General features: G+C 37.8%; 1 protein-coding gene across 1 annotated transcript; it reads right to left on the bottom strand.

Moving 5' to 3' along the window:
- Positions 1 to 6,555: 6,555 nt before the first annotated feature.
- LOC139149094 (potassium channel subfamily K member 18-like) lies at positions 6,556 to 22,015 on the bottom strand. The gene is made up of 2 exons (XM_070720646.1): positions 21,302 to 22,015; positions 6,556 to 11,138 (listed from the first exon to the last, which is right to left on the bottom strand). Exons 1-2 carry the CDS (start codon positions 21,705 to 21,707, stop codon positions 10,423 to 10,425), a joined length of 1,122 nt encoding a protein of 373 aa, XP_070576747.1. The 5' UTR covers positions 21,708 to 22,015; the 3' UTR covers positions 6,556 to 10,422.
- Positions 22,016 to 22,706: the final 691 nt, after the last annotated feature.

The following is a 22,706-nucleotide window of genomic DNA, read 5'->3' as shown; positions in this document are numbered from 1 at the left end:
TTCCTGTGATTATTTTTCTGCCAATTAAAATAATTTACCATGTTTTTCACAAATCTTGTTGAATTAAAACAAATGAATGAAGAAGTTCTGCAATTGAGGGTAAGAGTTGCATGAGATGTTCTAATTTTCAATCGGGTTCAAACCCACAACATACGGCATCAGTCGCCTAGCGGAGAGGCAACAGAGAGAACCACTCGGCTAAATCCCTGTGCCTTTGCGAACAAGAACAGTGCCCTCTATGGTTATTACAATGCTGCTTTTGTCTTCATTGTATAGACAAACGAAAACATGAAACGGGTAGCCGCCAAAGTACATTGTATGCCTTCCTTCCTTCCTTGTCTGTCAATTAACAATACAGGTACCGTAGTTATCTGCAATGATGAAACACTGTTTCCAAAATGTAACCCTAGATTACTTAAGAGTGATTAAAAATCAAGGGCTACAATCAAGCCCTAGTCTGACTGACAACAAACACTGTTTGCAGCTTTGGTCCAATGTGAAAGAAAACACACATTTTAAGAAGAAAGTTTTGTGAATTCAATATCAAATGTTTATGTCTCATGCCTGTTCGTCTCTGAGCGTGGTTTCTCAAAAACTGATGATGAGTTTCAACTGAAATTTGGTCCACATGCCAGCATTAAATGCAACTTCATACTGAAAGATTTTGGTAGGGAAGACTTGCATAACAAGAGTTAATTTGCATAGTTACAGTATATGGTTTTAAAATTAAGATCTTGACAACTGATATTCTGAATTTGATAAAATTTGATTCATGGTTTCCTAGGGTTTCAGGTTTATCAAAGCGAACAGGAAATTTGTTTCTTCTGATTTTGTTAGTTTTCCCCATGTTTGCCTAAAAACACATTCATCTCTATATTAAAAAACTCATCCAATAGCTTTCAAATGTTAATTCGATATGACTGCTGTCAGACTGTCCAAATAATGTTGAAATTTTTATTTGTAAATTTTTAGGGCCAATGCTGTTATTTTTAATCAAAACACTAGTTTCCCTTCAACCATCAGCAAAAATTTGAATTGTGTATTATGTAATGAAAATTTTGCATTAGATAAAGTTTTAGACCAAGTTTATCTTTTTTTATAATCAAAAACTTCTTTTCATTTTTTGAAAAGAATTGTCTGAGCTTTGAAATTCAGTTTGTAGGTTTCTAGCGATGATCTTCTTCAGAGATTTTTAAGGTTCCGGGGCCCTTTCAAACAATGAATTCTCAGCAAACACATGATATTGTCAACCCATTAAAGTATATATCTTCGCATAATCCTTCTACCCTTGGAAGGACGGTGATCTTCTGAAATCCTAGATATTAATGAATGCTGTGATTTCTTTTGTTTTCTGTAATAATTGTTAATGTAAGGATCACATGACATCAAATTTGAATAACCTTTCAAATTTTTTTTCTTCCCCTGAACAAACACTGAAATGTTTCTTCTTCAAACATGTGATCAAAAGCTGTTGCGTCAATCTTGTCTGTAACTTTGATTTTTGGTTGTAGCTATAAATCGTTTTCTATGACTCTACAATTTTCCGGCTGGTTGATCCCTTGGTCCAATACCTTCCAGAGTCCATAGCAAACAAAACTGGATATGAACTGAAAATGCCCACGTGTTTAAGTGAATATTGCAGTGGTCTGTATATTTAAATTTTTGCCACATGTTTGCAACTTCAGTGAAAGTGTTATGATCAACATCATAAAAGATATTCACCACAGATTAATTCCAAAGGTCTTTAAGTATACAAATATGTAATTAGCTGAAATAAAAATACAGTCAAACCTGTCTCAGTGGTCATAGTGGTCACCTTGTGGCACTCCCGTAACATTGTAAATGTTGAAAGACCATCTTCAGAACTGCCACCTCTCTTATATGGTCAATGGCCACATGGAATTTCTCCAATTTGGAACAAAACCTGTCTATAATTGTCAGCATATCTAACTCTGAATGACCTTTGTCAAAACATTCTTAGACTGAAAGCAAGAAATTAGTCTCTTTTTGACAAATTTTTAGCTGCATCACAATTGTTTCAGAAATTAAAGGCAAGTGTTATAATTTTTAGAGATTTATGATATTGAAGTTTATTAGACTCTGTTATCTTTTCCTAAATTCACTGCTAAGCCTACCACATATGCCAAAAGTAATGCCACACCCACCCGCTATAGAATGGCAACCTCCATATAATGGTCACTTTTTCTTGGTTCCTTATGTGACCATTTTATACAGGCTTGACGGTACTGCATTTCTTTGACTGCTGTCATTGTATCTTTACTTTATATAGCAAGTGTAATTGCCTTTTGCCAAATCCTTCAAGCCAATCCAGATATATTTCTCTAAATAGGAAAGTTCGTTCAATATGCAAATTAGTAATTAGATGTTCTGAAAATCTAACGCGACTTTTGGTCATCAAAGTTTCTTCATTGTATAGAGCAAGTTTTTTCAATTTTGATCGAGTCAATCCAGATATATATCTCTAATTCAGAAAGTTCGTTTAAATGCAAATTAGTAATTAGCTTAAGTAAAAATGCCAGATGAATTTCAGTAATGTTTTAACTTAGTGTCTTTAATATTCATTACAAGTTTTGTCAACTTTGATCGTATCAATCAAGATATATATCCCTAATAAGGAAAGTTCGTTAAACATGCAAATTGGTGATTAGCTGAAGTAAAAATGCTCAATGACTTTCAATGATGTTTTAACTTAGTATCTTCTATGTCCATCACATATATTGTCAACTTTGCTCAAGTCAATTCAAATACATATCCCTAATTAGGAAAGTTATTTAAATAAGCAAGTTAGTAAGAAGTTTATCTAAAACTGCCAAAACAACTATCATGATTGTTATATCAGTGTTTCTCAAATATCCATAGCAAGTTTCGTCAACTTTAATCATGCCAATCCAGATATATATCCCTAATGGGGAAAGTTCATTGTATATGCAAATTGGAGCTTAGCTGAAGTGAAAATGCTAAATGACTTTCAATATTGTTTCAACCAAGTACTATCAATATACATAGCATGTTTCTCCGACTTTGATCAAGTTAATCCAGGTACATATCCCTGATTAGTAAAGTTCATTAAATATGCAACTTAGGAATTGGCTGACGTAAAATGCTTAATGACTTTCAATAATGTTGTACCATAGTATCCTTATTCTACATGGCAAGTTTTGTCAACTATGGTTGATACTTGACAAGGGTGCGGGTCAAGTATTGTCTTCTCTTCTTTGCTTATGTAAATTTTCTGGGGCAATTTTCTCACTTTTGGTCAAAACAATTACTGTGAGAGCATATTCCGATCACTTCTGATCGTAACTTTAGAATTGTCAACGTCTGCTTCAGTAGGGCAGTAATTCTTGGCTAAAACGGATATAAACTTTGCAAAGGGATATTGTCGCTTTAGGCAATGACAGGCTTATCTGCCTGCATATTTTTACGTGTGTTCCCTTGAGCAAAGAAACTGTGATAAACTTAATTAAATGGGGATGGTTATTTGTGTCAGTGTGTATGACTCCGCTGAGCAACAGCAATAATTCATTCCACGGGCTCACCGCACTAGTCGTACATCAAATAATTAATGAGATCTATTCATTTAACCGGTTGGGTAATTTGTTTAATTAAAGCTGTGACAAGATTGATGTCCATGGTACAAAGAAACCTACAGAGACCAGCGGGTTAATGTGTGCATTAAAAGCTGATGTATCAGAATATGAAAGGTCAAAGGTCACACGGAATACTAGCATGATGTATTTTTCACAGATATACAGAAATATAAGTGCATTCATATAGCTAGACAGTGTCAGTGATACTTTTAGCCCCGCTTCTTTGCGTCAATCAAAGATGGATACACAGCTGTCTGTACAGATTGTTATTGCAAGATCAAATCACTGGATCATTTCAAACACAAAGACATCATGGAAACGCTTTTGAATCTGCCAATGAGGCATCGATTTTGTCTGCATTCACTATTGTTACACCCTCATAAATCACATATGGCATTTAGTAACAATAGCACATGATCCTCTGTGAAGATTTCTAGAAAATGTACCGTGTGTACCAAAACTGTTTATAAATTTCACCTCTGAAGGTGATTGAAACTGCATGCTAAATCCTCAGAGAGTACCACCCCAATCATCGCTGCCGAGGTTATTACATCAACACGTCAGTAGCTTTGATTTTGCTTCTGGCAATTCAGTATTCTAACCAGATTCTAACTAGGTGCATTAAAATGCAGCAAAAAATATCAACACTTGTTTGTGAAGAAAACTTAGCACCTATGTGATAACCAAAGTTGATTACCATAGCGACTATCAGAGTGAATACATGAAAGTCTCTTTTTCAAGCACAGGCTGAGTGCACAGTGATGATTATAATTGACTTATCCATCTTTGAATGTATATATATATATATATATATATATATATATATATATATATATATATATATATATATATATATATATATATATATATATATATATATATATATATATATGTATGTATGTATGTATGTATGTATGTATGTATGTATGTATGTATGTATGTATGTATGTATGTATGTATGTATGTATGTATGTATGTATGTATGTATGCATGTATGCATGCATGCATGCATGCATGTATGTATGTATGTATGTATGTATGTATGTATGTATGTATGTATGTATGCGTGTGTGTGTATGTATGTATGTATGTATGTATGTATGTATGTATGTATGTATGTATGTATGTATGTATGTATGTATGCATGCATTTATGTATGTATGTATGTATGTATGGTACATCTGTCCATAAATAAATATCACATCTTAAGTATCGTGCTGATAAATAATCATGATGATAACCATGATGATTAATAACGACTGACTCAATTGAACACACAAACTATTAGATGTTCATCCCCGGACAATATCATACTAATTCAACCTTCCTGAGTTAATTTGTGATGGTCAGACAATGTTTTTCATGACAAAATACCTTTTAATGACACATCATTGACAGTCTTCGGTGAGGAATTCCAGGAATGACAACGTCCTTTGCGGATCGAATTGATTTTGTAAGTTTTGTATTTGTCCTTGCTCATCTGTCCTTTAAAACAAAGGACAGAATACTCTAGTCCAAGACATCTGTCAATTTGAGAATTTTACTTTCCCAAGGTATGTGGCACAGGTGCTCGCAACGTTGCCTGGATAATCGGAGTGTAAGGCTGGAGGCCGAACCTAGGTAGTAAAATAAAGAATCTATTCTTTATCCTACAACCGAGGTTCGGTCTTCGGCCTCACACGCCGACCCTGGGCCTTCGATCGACTATCTGCGAGCACCTGTGGTTTGTGGCATTCTACACCGTTACCTTGATCCTCAATTTATCTTTCCAGGCGAGTAAAACACAAATCCTTTCAGAATACGAAAACTCAAGTCATAAACGAAACTGCTTTTTTTATCCTCGTATACTTTTTACGACAGTGGGGTAAAGCATTTTAAGTAAAGATCGTTGAGTTTTGTTAACGGCAAAGGCAACACTGAACGCACAATGATATATTGAGTGTTTTCTTTGAAACCTGTTTGGTTTGAATTTTGTGTTTCTCTTCTTTTGAAGGCATTACAATAAAATAGAGAAAGAAAGAAAAAATAATTAAATATATGGGGTTATATGTAAGACATGAAGGCGCAATGCCATACACATTGTGTGCAATACTGCAACTGGACTAATTTGGCATAGATTCTGATAATTATTCAGATTCCGGTACGGTAAATGGTATTTCCGCAAGTGTACGAAGACAACAGAAATGTTATATTTTTATCAGAAATGTCCATATCTTGAAATTTATTGATTACATAATTTAAACCATGATTACGATGATGACTAATAACGCGTTATCACCCCGTTGTCCGATGCAGTATATGGTCCTTTGTAAAGTATTACGCAGAATACATTGGAAACGCCGTAAATGGCTGTGTCAAGTATGATTTCTACGCGTTCACTGATTTTCCATGTACTGAAGAGCGGAAATGAAACCTAACACTACTGAACCCATTAAGTGATCGTTTAAGTAGTGCACAGCGGAAAGGAAGTTCAACCATGACCAAGTATCAAATTGATTTTATTAATAATATTCATATTCCATTATTATTAATGTATTTCGCTGGACTATAAACACCTCATGAATGTGATATCATGAATCCCGCGATGAGCTGTTTCAGTGCAGTGGGTGTGATGTACTAGTGGGAAGCAGTGATGTTACTCGTGCGTGAGCTCTAACACACAGGAGGAGTAAGCTCCTCTCCGTTTCGCGGGCAAGGTTTTCCTTCAATAGAACATATCGCTTTCGACAAACGACAATTTTGCAGTTGCAACCTTTGCCCCGTCTCGACTACTGAAAATATATCTATACCATTGATGAAATGTTGAAGCGTATGTGTCTATACTGATTTCTCATAAGGAAATGTTATTGGGAAGGAGTCGCTGTAACCTGTATGTTTTACTCGTAAATGCGAGTGTGTGCAATGTTGACCCAAAGCATATAATTGAAAGTCCATTGTCAATATGGAATTGGAAAAAGATTTTATTGCACATACACATAAAAAGCAAAAGTGTGGCTTCTTGTAAAACAATCCGAAAATGACTCATTCTTTCAATTTTATATTTCAATCGTATCAAACTGTAATCGGCGTATCTGGTGACGAAATTGCTTCTTTTTGTGAGAAAATTTGATATGATAAGATTTTGTATCAAGGCTGTCAAGACAAAATGATACTTTACGATTAAGTACTTGTAAGGAATTATCTGCAAATATCCTTTCAAATTGAACATGACAATCTTACTGTACAATTCAATTCATTTAAAGAGTCACAGACATCAATTTCTACGCTACCCACTTCGACAAAAACCCACCAATTTTAAAGATATTTCCTATGAAAATATAATTTGACATGAACGTTCTTCAGACTGAGCCAAGATGGCTATCTTTTTCCTGTCCATACGTAACACAGCACACTTGAATGCTACCTTGTTCCTGTGTATTCGTGGCAATAGGTAGTCGCCTCGGGATTGCACAGTAGAGAAGTCTAAGTTTCGAACTCGATTCAACGAATGTGGAAGCTTTGCAACTTGTTCCGACCAAAAGACATGGTTCCAGACGACTGAGTGCGTGAGTTTCAACATGGGTGTTCGTTGCAGGCCTAGTTTCGAGTCTTTATGATGGTTTCGCGAAATTGGCGAGCAACGGAAATGCTTTATTGTTCCGAGGAATATGTTCAAAATTCTGTCGATAGAGTACGTCGTCTATATAATATGTCACTGTGTTTTATTTGTAATTATTTCCATGGGACACGTATACACTTAATAATCTCAACTGCTACACATAACACTTAGTTTGGTCAAAAGTGTGATATGAAAGAGAGATTTAATAAAAAGGTAAAATAGCAAGATGGTAAGTCAGGCTATTCAGCCATTTTTATACCAGGCACAAAGATAAAGTTGAACTATCTATGTCGTATTTTTATTACAAAACCTACAACTTGAGCAAGTAATATGATATGATTTCCCTATTCATTGTTTATTCATCGTTCCACTGTTTGTTTGTTCTCCGAAATGAATATTATCTTGAGCCGCAGAATATTGATCGCCGTCTTCTGTATCTAAATCGACAATAGTGAACTACACTGTACTGAAATACCCTTTCTGGACATTACTCTCTCCCGAAGTACTTGATTCCTAACTTACTCTCTCCCGAAGTATTTGATACAGTCTTTGCGCTTGCTCAGTTATGCTGTCTCAAGTCTTCATATATTATATAGTCTTTGCATAGCGTCGCTCACTGGATGGGTTCTATAGCAAAGAACTTTCACATCGAATAAATATTCCATTAACGTACGTGCAAAACTTGACATAATTGTGAGTCTTCATTACTGTACGTCTCCCTGTAGGATGCAATGGTGATGACGCACGATTGACAGAACTTCTATACATGCTATCACTTACTTCACTCATACTGCAGGGAGTGAGTCAGTCTCCACTGATGATGTAGTAGTGGGAAACGACATTTCGATAACCTCAACGTTATTTCAGGTATGCATTTATATATTACATGCACGGCTTTCAAAGAAATGTGACATTTGCAGTCCCGCCAATCACATGCATTTATCTTGCCACATGATAAATTGTTCAGTTTTGCGACAGCACGTTCCTGCACATGATTCCCTCTCAAATACATCGGCTGGCTTGTCGATCACACATCTTATAGTGTTCACCTATCTATGACGTCGGGTGTTTCAGGTACTAATGAGTTCTACGATCGCAATACTCTGTGTATGATGTGAGGCTTTGCACTGGCTTTCTAGATGTTTACTCAATGTTACATGGTCAGACAGGGGAAGTTAGGAAGTTATGTATGACGTAAGGATCCTGTCAACTTAGGGACCGAGCACAATTAACGGCAGGGGGCGGAAGAGAAAATGGGGGGGGGGGCACGAAAAAAAATGAGAGTTCTTGGGGTGGGCCATGAAAATTCCAGGGAAGGTAAGCGGTGGGCCACCAACATTTTTTACACCATGACAGACAGAGAATATTTTTCAGCATTTTTGTTCCTTGTTGAAGCTGGAGTTCCTTGTTAAAACTTCTTGTAGCATGATGAAATACCAAGTCTTAAACCTCACAATGCAGTTGTTATGTGTAAAATGAGCAATATTATTATTGAAAATTGACTTCATTTGTTAACAACAATAATAATGGTTGGTAATGATACAGAGGCTAGGTTGAAACTGGTTATTATTGAAACTGGTTATAACAGCACTGAATGAACTTGTAGATTGTTTATAAGGTATTTGGTAATTTCATCATTCTTTGAGATTAAAATAGCACAACACAATACTGTAAAGTAGCTGTAGGTGTTACAAGTAGTAAAGTTTGAACATATGTTATTTTGTTTGTTTATTATTTATATATTTATTTGTTTATTATTTATTTCAAGAATGGAAATATGTTGTTTTCACTAAAGCATATATATTAAAAGTTATAAGGATTATATATAAGTGTACAACTTTGTACCTATGTAATCTTTCTTTTTTGGGGAGGGTGGGCCACAAAAATTTTGTTGCCGGTGATGGGGGCCACTAACATTTTTGCTGGTGTTAGGGGGGGGGGGCTGTAAAAAATATATGCACCACATATTTTCTCTTCCAGCCCCCCTGCCGTTAATTGTGCTCGTTCCCTTATTTAGAACATTCTGTCAAAGGTCACCTGTCTGGCTATTTCAAGAGACTTTCAAAATGTGTCCCCAAAGGTCACAGCAGGACAACTGACACACATGGCGTAATTACTGCAATTAATCCGGGTAACTCACGGCCACATGCATCGAAGATTCAGTCCCTGCTACCTCGTTTACACAACAGTATCTTCACATCAAACACTTTCGCCTTATCTTCATGTTTCCTCCAACGTTGAGACGACAGAAATGCTCTTCATGGATTTCGATCCAGATAGTTTGTCTACCACACTTCCATTTACATGTAAAACGATCAGCGGATATGATGACATGGATATTGATCGATACACATTTTCTGCAGCTCCTGAGATTGACATGCCGAAGGCCAGAATATTTTTTAAAATCCTGTAAATGCATACTGTTACCTGGAGCGAAATTTTCGACCAGTCAATGCGATACTTTTCAAGTGATGATCGACCAAAACATCAAAATACTGAGGCATACCAAATACATCTGACTGTCATAACGTATTTGCCGTCACAAGTCATCGAAGTATTACACGGATAGTTTATCAAAACGTTGAAAACTGTTTATGGTAAAAAATGAGGCAGACCTCATAGATCGTGAAGTTGTAAAGTAGAGGTATTAAAAGGTTGCTCGCACTTTTGGTGAAGATTTACATCAAGAAGAAATGTTTTGAGACTGGATCATTTCTGGTATAGGCATTATGAGGCATTTATAAAATCTATTAAACTTTCATCATGTGCTCAAGATTATTCCCGTTTCAGATTTCCCGGATCTTTCCCCAAATAGACTTTAGTTTCGACACTCGATACATTTACAGATGGCAAGGAGCTGCATGAATATTAAATATCACAGCACAGATATTACAGACAGATTCAGTTCGATGTTTCAGTCCCCGGTCGAGAGACTCAGTGACGTCATCGAGTTAGCAGGTGCACTGTCTCATAGCTATGCGAGAAAGTCTACCCCGGAGACGAAACATAAACAGTATCTTCCCTTTCAAAAGGATCGCTTTATAACTTTCATCCAAGTTTACCAATCTCTAACTTCATAATAAAATACGGAATCCTGGCTCATTATTTAAGCGGTTTCTAACGCACCGTGACCTAAGATTGAACTCTGAAGATCATCATCCGCCAAAGCGTACATGTTTGCGCCGGAAAACAAGACCGTCTTACATCATTATGCTACTCGTTTGCCTTTGCTATGGCTGATTCCTCTTTTCTAGGTTTTGATTTCACCCCGATCCTCCATCCCATCCACTTCAGTGAATGCTGGATCTTGCTCTGGGAAAGAGTGATGCACATGGTCATCACGGTCATTCCTAGCAGGATGAACACTGACGCCGCGATAGTAAACTTCTGGTGCTCCGGGACATAGTCACCGAATCCTATGGTACTCAGAGTGATGAAGGAGAAATAAAAGCACTCGAAGTAAGTCCAATCTTCCCAGGCTGATAGCAGACCCGCCAAGGCGCAGATATAGATAAATCCAAAAGCTAGGATGGCAAGAACAGGAATATCAAATTCAACATCATCGTCGTCTTCGTCATCTCCATTCTGTGCGCTGACGTCTTCCATAACGATCACCTCCTCTCCGTAATCAGTTTGCCAGTTCTCGTCACTGCCCTTTTTCTGTGACCCTACCCTCTTGATGCTGACGCCCTTGACGTCTTCGTCACCCCCGAGTTCGTTGTCCTTGTCAGACTTGTCGAAACAGGACACTTTTCCACTCCTACGGGCGATGCAGGGACGAAACAGTTTGAGGTACAGGAACTTTGTACCCCTCGCCAACAACATACCAAGATCGACCAGGACCAACATGAGTAGCGGAATACCAAAAAACGCATACAACATGCAGAAGACACGACCACCTTTCGTCACCGGCGCCATGTGGCCATAACCTGAAGATTTAAGAGAAAAATTTGCACCAATAAATGACATTATAATTTATGCCAGAGAATAAAGACAATAAGAATCTTCATCTATCAGTTATGAATGTTAGTGAGCGTGGAGGTTAGTTGATAAGTATAACTCCTTCCAAACCGTATCACCATCATCACGGCAGTTTCTAAACCGTATAATAAGAAATCTTACTATTTCTGTCCATGAGGAGCACCGATTCACAGTAGGGTCCTACGTATTGTTGATTTTCTAGTAATCGTAATAAGAGGTTACAGATTTTTCCAGAGCCCGGTTTTGAGTTACTATGGTGTTGACTTTCTCCGGTAACTGTAGAACCTGATAAGGTTTCCGTCTTTCGTGAAATAGTCCTTGACCGGGATATAAAACGCATCCCGGGAAGTTTTTCTTTCATATAACGTATCTTGTCGTTTTTAGCTTGGGCATTCTGAAGCTTTCACAGAGCTATATGATCATTTTGGTAGAACGTAAAATAAGGTTTTCACAGTCTCAATCTCTTTATAGAGTTTTCACTGTTTCAACCTGTTTCTCAACTTGTTTCACAGTCTCATACTGTTTGCCACTTTTCTCGATGGTATGAAAACAGAGAGTGGCCGCTATTTAAACTAGCTCATTCGCGGACCTTAAAGTAATTTGATAAGCGATAACCAAAAAATTCACGATTACGTTCAATTTTGACGGATTTGAAGTAGGCATACTATATTAAAAATTATCTGAGCAAGAATGAACCACAGCCGAAGGTTTTCATTTTTGAAGTGCATGCCAGTACTATTATTATGAAGATTACGTTTCTGACGTCTTGGCCATTTCGACCTTTATTCCTATATTGTAAAGTCAATCACACTACTCTTTATTTAAAGTTAACGATATTCTTCAAGTTGGGATTTCCTTTTAACGCCAGATTTGCCGTAACCATGGTAACAACTGGCAGCCATATTGAATTGTCTGGTTGATACTGGAGAATGGCGAAAGTCGTCGATCAAAACGATTTCTTTTACCTTTGCAACGACTTACGTACAATCGTGTATGTCTACTTATATATTAAACGGAGATATTCTCCAATTACAAGCTGTAAACAAAGATTGTCTCTTCTGTATACAGGCGAATTAATTGACCGTGTTGACTGTATGCCACACCCTTATGCAAATTTTGCTTACATTTCGTAAGCAAGAAAATCATCTTTGGAAAATCGCATAGAATGCAGCCATTCATTATCAAGCACAATTATTTCGTTTGATAATCGATATTATCAATTCTCATCGGATGGAAACGCTCAGCGATCAAGCTGGTGGGCTATAGGGATATTGAACTCAGATAAAAAAAAACAAACACCATTTGATGCAGAGGTGCCGTTCTGAATTTATAATGAAGTTGAATGATGAACGCTTTCTACACGTGTTATCACGTAGAATTTTGAATTTCTGAGAGACCTGTGCTGAAACCGATCGATCAAACACTGCAGCCGAAGCACATTTTACCTTACTGCAGACTCAAAACATGCTTGATTGATAGATTTACGGTGACTACCGACACATCACCATTAATTAAAAATAGATATGTAAAATATCTTGTGCAAACAGCATATCGAATGTTTGTCATTTCAAAGTGAATGTAGATTTCAATGTGAAGACACCCAGCTAAACTCTAATGGCATGACTCGTCCAATGTGTACACCTTCAAAGCATGACACTTTATGGTTATCTGGTCCAATCTTTCATTTTCAGATTTTCCAGACTAGGCTCTGTATTTTTATGGTAGCAAATGTCATGTCGCTTTTCAATGAGGATCTTGCACAAGGCAAATGGGATTTGTCATTTCCGTATGGAGACAGCCTAAATGAGTGCGAACGAAGGATTAACGAGGAAATTGTAGTCAAGAGATCTTTGCTGACTACATATATGCTGAATTCAGATGTCATGTTAATGCTATCGCTGAACGATCTCATTTTCCGTCTATAAATGATTATCCCACGACCCCAGGGAGTCCAGGAACTTTGTTGAAAAACTGATACTCATGACAAATTCAACTAATTAGAATATTATACTTTTAAAAGGTATGACTGTTTATTATGATTATTTCATTGAAAAATCCTTACCGATAAAGGCAGCTTAATTACTTTTCAAAATTAAATGACGCGAACAGAAAGCTATAGCGGTAGAACAAAATGTTATAGTGAGCCCCCCTATCACATAAAATTGAGACCCTCGATCTGTTTTCTTTTTCAAAATTTAGATTATTAACCAGCAAACGTCATTAAATAAATAATAATTCAAACAAAACGTATTGAACTAGCCCTCAAACAAGCACATATACGTCGAAATATATAATACAATTGTATGGGTAGATTAGACGATAAATTTCGTACAAGTTTATTTATTTATTTATATATTCATATTTATACTGGTTAGCTCCCTCAGTTAAGTGATTTTGAATAGACATTTTTGCACAGTACCACTGTTTAACACCCATTTATTACAAAGATTCCTTTATACAGTCGCAACATATCATGACTTGATTTAAGCATTGCTTTATCGAAATAATATATTCCATTTAGCTTGTCTGAACTGCCGTAGTCACCATTTTTTGACAATTTGGTCTTTTTTTAATGTTTAATACTTGCTAGGACTTATGTCTGTTCCCCGAATCACCTAGTGTATATGTCCGGTAAGGTCAGGGCACTATGTTCTCCAACTCGCACATTCAGGATAGATGAGACTACAGTTTTATGGACAGAGAAATGAACTCGCTTTGCTAAAGGGTTTTCAAATATTCAAGGATGACAAAGTCCGATGACACGTCGATAATCGATAATGCTGCTGCTGATGATGATGATGATGATGACGCCGGCAAGAGATATAGTAAGATAGGGGAGAGATACAGAAAGAAAGAGAGGGGAGGTAGAGAGTTACAAAATGACACGTGATTTGGTAACTCAGAAAACACAAATTCTCTCGTGACACTGAACCATATTGAGGTCGATATTTCCTTACTTTGGCAATCAAATGAGCAATTTCAAATTACCACCGTGGCCCTTAGTACAGTTATTTAATTTATTAGGTTGAGTTTTTTGTCGCTGAAAGAATTTCAGCGATGCTCAGAAACAGTGTCATCGGTGCACTGATGCTCTAGATATCACGTTATCTATACGGTATGCTGCCTGCGGAAACATGATCATTGTTCTTCAAGTATTCCCATGATATCTTCAAGTATTACTCGAATTATTGGTGCGTTACGACAAAATTATGGCCGGTGAGATATAAACTCTCGTGCACAGGTTCGATGTGGGAATGCACCAATCTAATGTGTTTAGTATTGCCGTTAAATTCTCCAGCGAAGACAAAACGAGAGGCACAGTAACCAAGAGGTCTGGCTCTGCCGTTCGTAGGTCTAAATTTATCGAGTAGGATTCATCTAAGCCGGATGCCCGAAGGAAACAAATATCTGAGGTTTCTCAGAGTAGAGGAACCCGATTAAATGTTGAACCTGAGCTGTTGCTATGCGACGGGCAGGCTACCTTACAAAAGGCCAAATCATTGTACAATGGCACGCGCGCAGCTGCCGCTATGAAGTGCTGGATATTGTGTCTGATGTTTAAGCAGTCAGAATAAAGTTGGAAATGACAGCCGTCCATGCAATAAACCTTTGAACAAAACGGAGAACCCCGATAAGTGAGAACATGTGTAGCACCGCATTCTAACGTGCGGGCGAGCAGATGTATGCCGACCGCCACTTCGATTACGATTGTTTCAGGCATTAGCTTGTGGTGTTGATGCTGAACCCCGGGGGTGCTGAACCCAACACAGAATCACTGGTTACCACTCTTTTTTCATGGAGAGATGTCAGGTTGTCAGATTGCAAATTTAATTAGCTCATCATATAGCTGTATTGCGGTGCAAGTTCTTGGATGTGTTAGGATGTTTTCAGGCAAACCTTAGCGCACCGAATTTCTCTAAAACAACAAAGCGGAATTGCGATATGAAAATACTGCGACGACGACAAACCAAGCATAGGGTGTTTAAATTTCAGCGACATTCTAGAAGCTAGGAGTAGTGATTGGGAAGCAAGTGATACAATTCAGAAATAACTCCACTTACGAATAGCTTGAATGGTAAATTAGATATAAGTTATTCGTATATGAAGCACATGATGACGTAGAATTCCAACCTTGAGTACAAATATGGCGCCAATGCGAAGATTGTCCAATTCAAGTGTGCAGCATTGTAGCTGTAGATCGATGAAAATACAACTAACGCGAGAATGTTTTGCTTTTTTTTTAGCAAAGGTCGTAAAATTTTCGCTGTGACGAAGAAACCATGATTAAGAGTTTACCGATAGCCATTCTTATGCGCTATACGAGTCTTTTTGGGGCACAGTAACATTCATTTTCTCTCGTACATCACACAATTACTTGATGATAATCCTATTTGATCATTCCTGTAGGAATAAGTAGCATGGGCTTAGATCGTCACTAAACACATTATTCACATTATTCATAAGAGGTTAATTTATACGCTGTAGAAGTTAATGGTAGCGTTGCATGTATATACATTGGTAATTTCTTTCCACATGTACTCGGCATTGAAAAGAAGTTCATAGAACGAAGTTACATTCTTAACGAGCTCCTATAACATGTTTTTCTTACATATTTGAACCTTGTAAAATCAATAATTATGTAAAAATTATTATCCGTGAAATAATAATGTAAATTCTAGAGTCATGCTAATGTGGTTGAGAAGTACAGGGCCTACATATACCCGCATGGAATTACGTAAAAGTAACCCAAATGAAATGTTGACAATTGTTAACTGGAAACAGTTCTTCATTGTAATAAAGGTGAGAAAAACATGAAAAAGTAAGAGAATGTCCACAAGCTATGACGTCACCATGGTACTGACATCGATTATATCAAATGCGTTTAGGTGACATTCAAATTTCATGAACTTCCATGGGGTCAGATGATTTGGCAAAAGACGCAAATGGTTTTAACACCTTTTGCCTTATGTTTCAGCAAAAAGTGTGAACAACACGATCTTTGAAAAACACGTACGCCCACGGATTCAAAACGCATGTGTGATTTACGGGTGCGCGATGTGAAAATACTTTTCTGGTAGATTACATGCAGATCTGCCCGGGTATATGTAGATTTACGTGATTTAAATTACAATAAACCAATAATTGTCCGACATCACGTGATCTCTCGGGCGTACTGCGTGTACAGAACGCCGTGCGTCCTCATTCCGGAGTACCACTCCATCAGTGAGAAAAACTGTTCGAGGTTCAGAAATTTGACGGTGGCAGAGCGATTTAAGTACGTTATAATAGTAACCTAACCAAAACTATATTTCATTTCCCGCAGATTTCACGTTCTGAACGTCAAAATTCATTGAAGATTCCAAATTCATGTTGTTGTTTTTGAGTATAGTGATTTAAAAACACTTGTCTTGTCTGAAAGTTTGGTTCGATCAGAAAACTTGAATCAAAAAATATCATTGCCTTGTGCAAACTAACGTTTCAACATGTCACTTCAGTTCTGATTTATCTTAACATTAATGTAGATATTCTAATGCTTCACTCGATGTACATTTCAGTCCGACACTTTGATGAAATATTGATAAGTTATTTTAGGCCTATATGCAAATATAACCTATTGATGTGTTTAAGGTACGGGTACAACATGTGACATATTTTGGGCATAAACCATCCCTAGCGACGGGTATACCACCAGATATTGACCGGTTAACGTCCACCACATATATCCACGACCGATAGCAAGTGCACATGTGGATGGAAATGACCAAAACCTAGTGGAATACCCGTTGCTTTTGTGGTTTATGTATTTACTGATAGTTTGCGTTTGTTAAAACTGTATTGTATCGCGAATTGTTACTAAGCGTGTTACTAAGCGTTTTTCTTCTTCATGGCAGTAGTAACGTTCCGTTCACCCTTTTACTATTCGTTCTTTCATGGGGAGTTTATATGTTGAACTCGCCTTGGCTGCTGAGAGGTAACCTGGGGATCTTCAGTGTATTGACTACACGAGACGTTTAGAGTTCGTTGGTACTACATAGACTTTATTTCTCTGTAGACAAGCTTGACGGTTGCCATCGCCCAAGATACGCTTCTCCCATAGTCTAAATGTCTTGGGTCCACTGTGTTTCTCTCTCTCTATTCCAAGTAATACTTGTATTGTTTTAGAATGGGATTTTAAACTTTTATCTTTAAGGCGTGGCTTTGATCATACTATAGACATGAATTAAAGATAAAATGATACATCCAATCATAAACATCAATACAGGTCTTGATCTTAAATTGACAGGTTTCCATTAATATGCAAACGTAATTGACTACCTTCATAATTCTTAATATAATTCAAATATATTCTTGTTTTCATCCAGACTTCCGTAAACATCCTCGTAAACGTAATTAGCGTTATTGTGCGTTTGTCTCAAATATGGTTTTTATGGAAATCAACTTATAATTAAGATCTTGTTGTTTTAATTAACCATTTTACTGATATCAATGACCGCTAGGTTCATTAACCTTTGTCTGAGATAAAGTATCTCCGTAACAGAATTTTACAGTTATTTTCACGTCTCGACCAATCACATCGCTGTATTTACGTAATCGATGCACTGGTATAGTATAATGGAAAACTATAAGACAGAAGAAGATTGACCGACCGACCGACCGACAGACAGACAGAGAGACAGATCGACAGACAGACAGAGAGACAGACAGAGTCAATAACGAGGTTTTAAGCAGACATGCCAACATGATGAGGAATGAGTAATTTGCATGATAGAGAGGTGTGAAGATTTTCTATTTGCGTTTTGTAATACTAGCTCCAGCGGAGTTCACGACGCGCAGGCATTTTAACAAATTATTTCCAGGTATAGCGTAGCACTCCCCTTTGCTTTCAGGGGTTAATTGTTTCCTGCAGACTTGCTTGGTTAATGGAAGCGATCAAAAGAACATTTTCTGCATCGATAACGATTGAAAATTGATATCGATTCACCGGAGAAATAGCACAGTCACATCTCCAAGTTGGCCAACCAATAATTACCTGCCTTGGGTTTAATTCTCTACACGCGTCGTCTCCTCAAGGCACTATTCAAGTGTGCTTTTATGTTCATATCCGCGCGTCAAATTTGATGAAAAACGAATGGAATCAGAAAGCTGCGTGAAATACCGACTTCTTTGCAGAGATATTAGGGGCAAAAAGTGCTTCAAAAGACAGCTATCGTGCAAAGCAAAATTTGCCATTCTGTGAGAAATTTGTTTAAAACAGCCACTAACGGGCGCCCAAAGATAGTCGTACAAACATCTCTTTGCATCTTCCTGCTTGTCCCTTTGTACAGACATCAACACTTATAGACAATCGTCGATTGCTATTACTTTCACCTCAGATAGACGGCATTATTTCTGCAATACACAGGTGTTACAGATGAATCTATAATAACTGTTGTAATTTCAATGATTATTCTGATGAAGGGGAGGTTTCACCTCGTAATTGAAGACCTGTCTCTAACCTTATGGGAACTGATAAGACAGCGATTTAATACTATATGTGCAGTACGTGGCGGCGCATTAAAATGATCAAACACTTTGTATCTGTGCATTCCATGTTGCGAATTTACAATAACTGACTTTCGTTCCTGTTTCCCTGCCCTGCCAGATGTTGTAATTTACCACAAACAACTCTGTACAAATCAAATCGAAAAACTGTGTATTTCAAAGAGGGCCTCTTACGTTATGATTACGTTATATTATTCAACAACCATGCATTTACGCCAACCATCATCTGGTTATAAGTTTGCCGACAAAAAAATCATTATCGCGATGGTATTGGCTACCTTTCGTGATGCCATCTTTTCAGTCGCGTATAGCAGTTTAGTTGTAACCGGATTCTATAAAATGGAACTGCGATATGCAGCGTGCTCGGAAGGTAATATCTGTCTCTATTCACAGAAACTTAGGGGGTCTATTTGTATTATTCAATTATAACGGTAAGATTCAGCCATCCAATTGGATAACAGCTTTCCAGACGCTGCACATCAGCCCAGATGGAAAGCCGCGAAACAATTGAACATGGAAGAAAGTTGTAGAAGGCTGGGTGGATTATACAATTCCCGACAGCTTTAATGCATGATTGTTGGATGATACCATGATTGATTTAATTCAACGACAGAAAGTGACTCACATCATAGATAACATAAATAATAATAGTATTAAATAGAGTATGACAACCTCCTCGAGTTATGTACGTACTCATGTCTCCTCAGCAAGATGTAGGTTTTTACTTATCATTCTAGTTCCTTTTACCAAAAAATTTTACATCCTCCCGTAATTCCTCTGCTCCTTTACCTTTTGTTGGTACCGTTATTAACATGTTTGGGCCAGTTTGATCCGATGGTCGCGATTTATTGAATTTAACCAGCATCAACCTGTCCAGCTTATTCTTTATGAGCCATCTATAAAAAACAAGAAATTGTTTGCCACGTCGCGTTTCGGTTCACATGTTGTATTAGAAAGTTAATTTAGTTATACAGTTGTTAAACTTAGCTAGACGACCAGAGAAAACGCTTTAAACGATACGTAAGCTGCAACAAATCAAGCTTGCAAGATGTCGTATGATCGTGGACTATTTCTCCTCGGATTGTTAATCCTCACGATAAGTCAACGGAGGCTTCAATCCCTGTGGTATTACACTGTAGAAATACACCTGATGGCGGATTAGAAGGGAAGTCTTCTCAGAATTGAAAATGCATCGTAACGAGAGATTTAAGACACACAAGGGCCCCTAGTTGTCTTTTCCCGCATCTAGTCATCTGACATATTTCATCGCCTCATATTACCAGAGGCAAAAACATGTATCTGTGTAGGGCTGAGATTTTGAAAGACAGACACAGAGCTGTTTGCTTTTTGTGCAAATCATCGTTAGGTGAAACTAATGACCTTTACAAATATAGAGACTGAACTACTCTTTTTAACCGAGCCCAATAGAAAGGAATACTACAAGAAATTCTTCACTTGGTACTCAAATGATTAAACACAAGCATGTGGTGCCATCGGAAACAACATTATTCTGTTTAGGAAAAATATTTGAATTGAAGGGTAAACTTATTTCTGTTTTTTCCTCCGAAATTATTTTGCTTGACAATGAATCGGGACCCAACCATTCTCTAACGGATAGTAAAATAGACATGGGGATTGTTTCATGATGAATTATGGCTCGTTATGTTCAACAGAAATCATTCGGTGGCCAAACATTTTCGCGTGCCCTGAAAAATATGCGAAGTATGTAAATTGAGCTGTTCTAACCAATTGGATGAACGACAAGTAGTTTCTCTTGAAAAAGTAAATTGGGGTCGTTGACTCTAAGACTAGTTGTGTTTTCAGGCATATCATTTTGCGTTAGCATTGTGACATCCCCGAGGATGCATGCGGGGACACATTCCATGACTATTTCAAAAGTACGTTTTCCTAGCTATTAACTCACTCAAAAAGCAGCTTAGTATAGCGTCCTTGATGGCGTTGGAGTGTCTGCTGCAAATTATGCGCCAGCCATTCGATGGAATCGAAAATAGGAATCTATAATTGGGAGTACATTGAAAGATGAAGGTATGCGACTAGAGATACTAAACATGCAGGTCAGCATCAGACTCAACAGCCGCAGCCTTCGCTCAAAGCAATGTATTTTAGGGTCAGATGCGACTGACATACAAAACGAATTTTCAAACATTATATTTTGAGACTATCTGTGTCCGTCTCATGTGGCATATTACGGACTCCCACCGACATAACTTCAACAAAATATAGAATTGTTCACATTTCCTCAACTGCTATTCGGATTTTGAACATGCTTTTCAAAATCCGATCTGACAAATTTTATAAGCTTTACATGCGGAGTAACTCGTGTAGACTGTGGTTGCCGCACACCCGGTATAACTGGAATGAAATAAACGATACTGATATTACAGATGTCCTCTTTGTAAATCATAAAAGGACAGCTTGTATGAACGGGCTTGTGAAAACATTTGTCGCATGAAAATGTATCTGGATAGTTTCACAGACCATATTTACATTTATAGAACGATCTCAAATATCATGATCATGGGATTTATTGTGTTGGTGGTCGGCTTACCGATGGTAGTAAACACAGTGCATGCGAAGAACAACGAGCCGGAAAATGTCCATTTGGCCGGAACATCATCGTTGATGCCGTGTTTCACTGCTTGGGCGTGATCACGTTCGTAGAGTCCAAGAACTTCCGTCGCCAGGTCAGCCCAAAGGTTGAAGTGGTCAACGTCTGTTGTGTTCTGATTAGAAGTGATGTTCCAGATCGATTGTAAAAAGTGCTGTCTGCTTTCGCTGATGTGATTTCGCTCCTCGGTCTCAAAAGGCGCCTCGATAGCTTTGAAGACGGCGGCCCCCATCACGGCGTATCCTACGAGCAACAGGGCAAGTCCGACGTGAGTGAACAGCAACCCGAAAATCCGCTGGAATGTACAACCCTGTTTCTCCTCCCCACCCGACTCCTCTGTCGCCATGGTGGTCAAATGCAAGGCGTCAACCGAAAGCAATGATGTTTACGACGTCGACCCGGATAATTTCAGGCAGAAAGTTGGAAAAGCAACCTCCGGAAGGTTCGTGTAGTTAAGTGGTCAAGAAAAACTCATCTCCTTGTTATTTTCCTCAATTAAATCACTACTTTGAGGTTGTCTGTTTTTTCAGATGCTGAAGACATGATTCAACCATCTCAGATGTCTTCTTCATACTGGTCGACTCATCACACGCCCATCCATCCATCAATACATGAGCATGTACGCTATGCTTGGAGAACCGGCTTCCCTAGGCTAATGTTTACTGCTACACTGAATGTATAGATGTAAATATATCCGCAGTTTGAATTATGAAAGGTCCCTCAGCCACCCATAGAAATTTCCCTTTCATTGAGCAGTCATGACAAAATTTCGAGGTATGGTGACATGGTTCTGTTATTTTCTCCGTGATGTTGTGTTAACGAGGCCCTTCCATATAGTTTAATCATTCAAGGCGCTCGTCGTGCGTGCGTGTCTGTCCATGTCGGTATGATGTGGATACTCAAGGAAAAATAATTTTATTTTTATTATAAATTTTGCTTTGTACAGATCGTTTTAACTGTGCTAAGGCACAGTTTATTTACAAAACGTTGTTCATTCCACCTGAATCCTTCCATGGAACTTAACTTCCTAAGCGTTTTATTTGGCCATTTACTAAAATATCTCTGTTCATGTCCTTACAAAGAGATTTACTAGTGAAATGACCCTGGGTATTGAATTTTCCCCTGAAAATACGAGGGGTGAAAGTCGGTGGGCATAGCCTGAATGAATGAACAGCCTACAGAAATATTCTATACAAACTCCCTAAACCGCTCCCTGTATGAGAATTGAATTGATCTTCAAATCAGTGCATTCAGCAAGAGGCCTAATCATGGTAATTTTGTCTCGCGAAGATTATATTATCGTTCAACAATTATACTCATGGAAAACTGCCATTCACACTGGTGG

This window comes from Ptychodera flava, chromosome 14 (assembly GCF_041260155.1).
Source record: "Ptychodera flava strain L36383 chromosome 14, AS_Pfla_20210202, whole genome shotgun sequence".
Classification (NCBI taxonomy): domain Eukaryota; kingdom Metazoa; phylum Hemichordata; class Enteropneusta; family Ptychoderidae; genus Ptychodera; species Ptychodera flava.
Note: the sequence above shows the minus strand (reverse complement) of the source record. Positions and strands in the feature narration are given on the sequence as shown.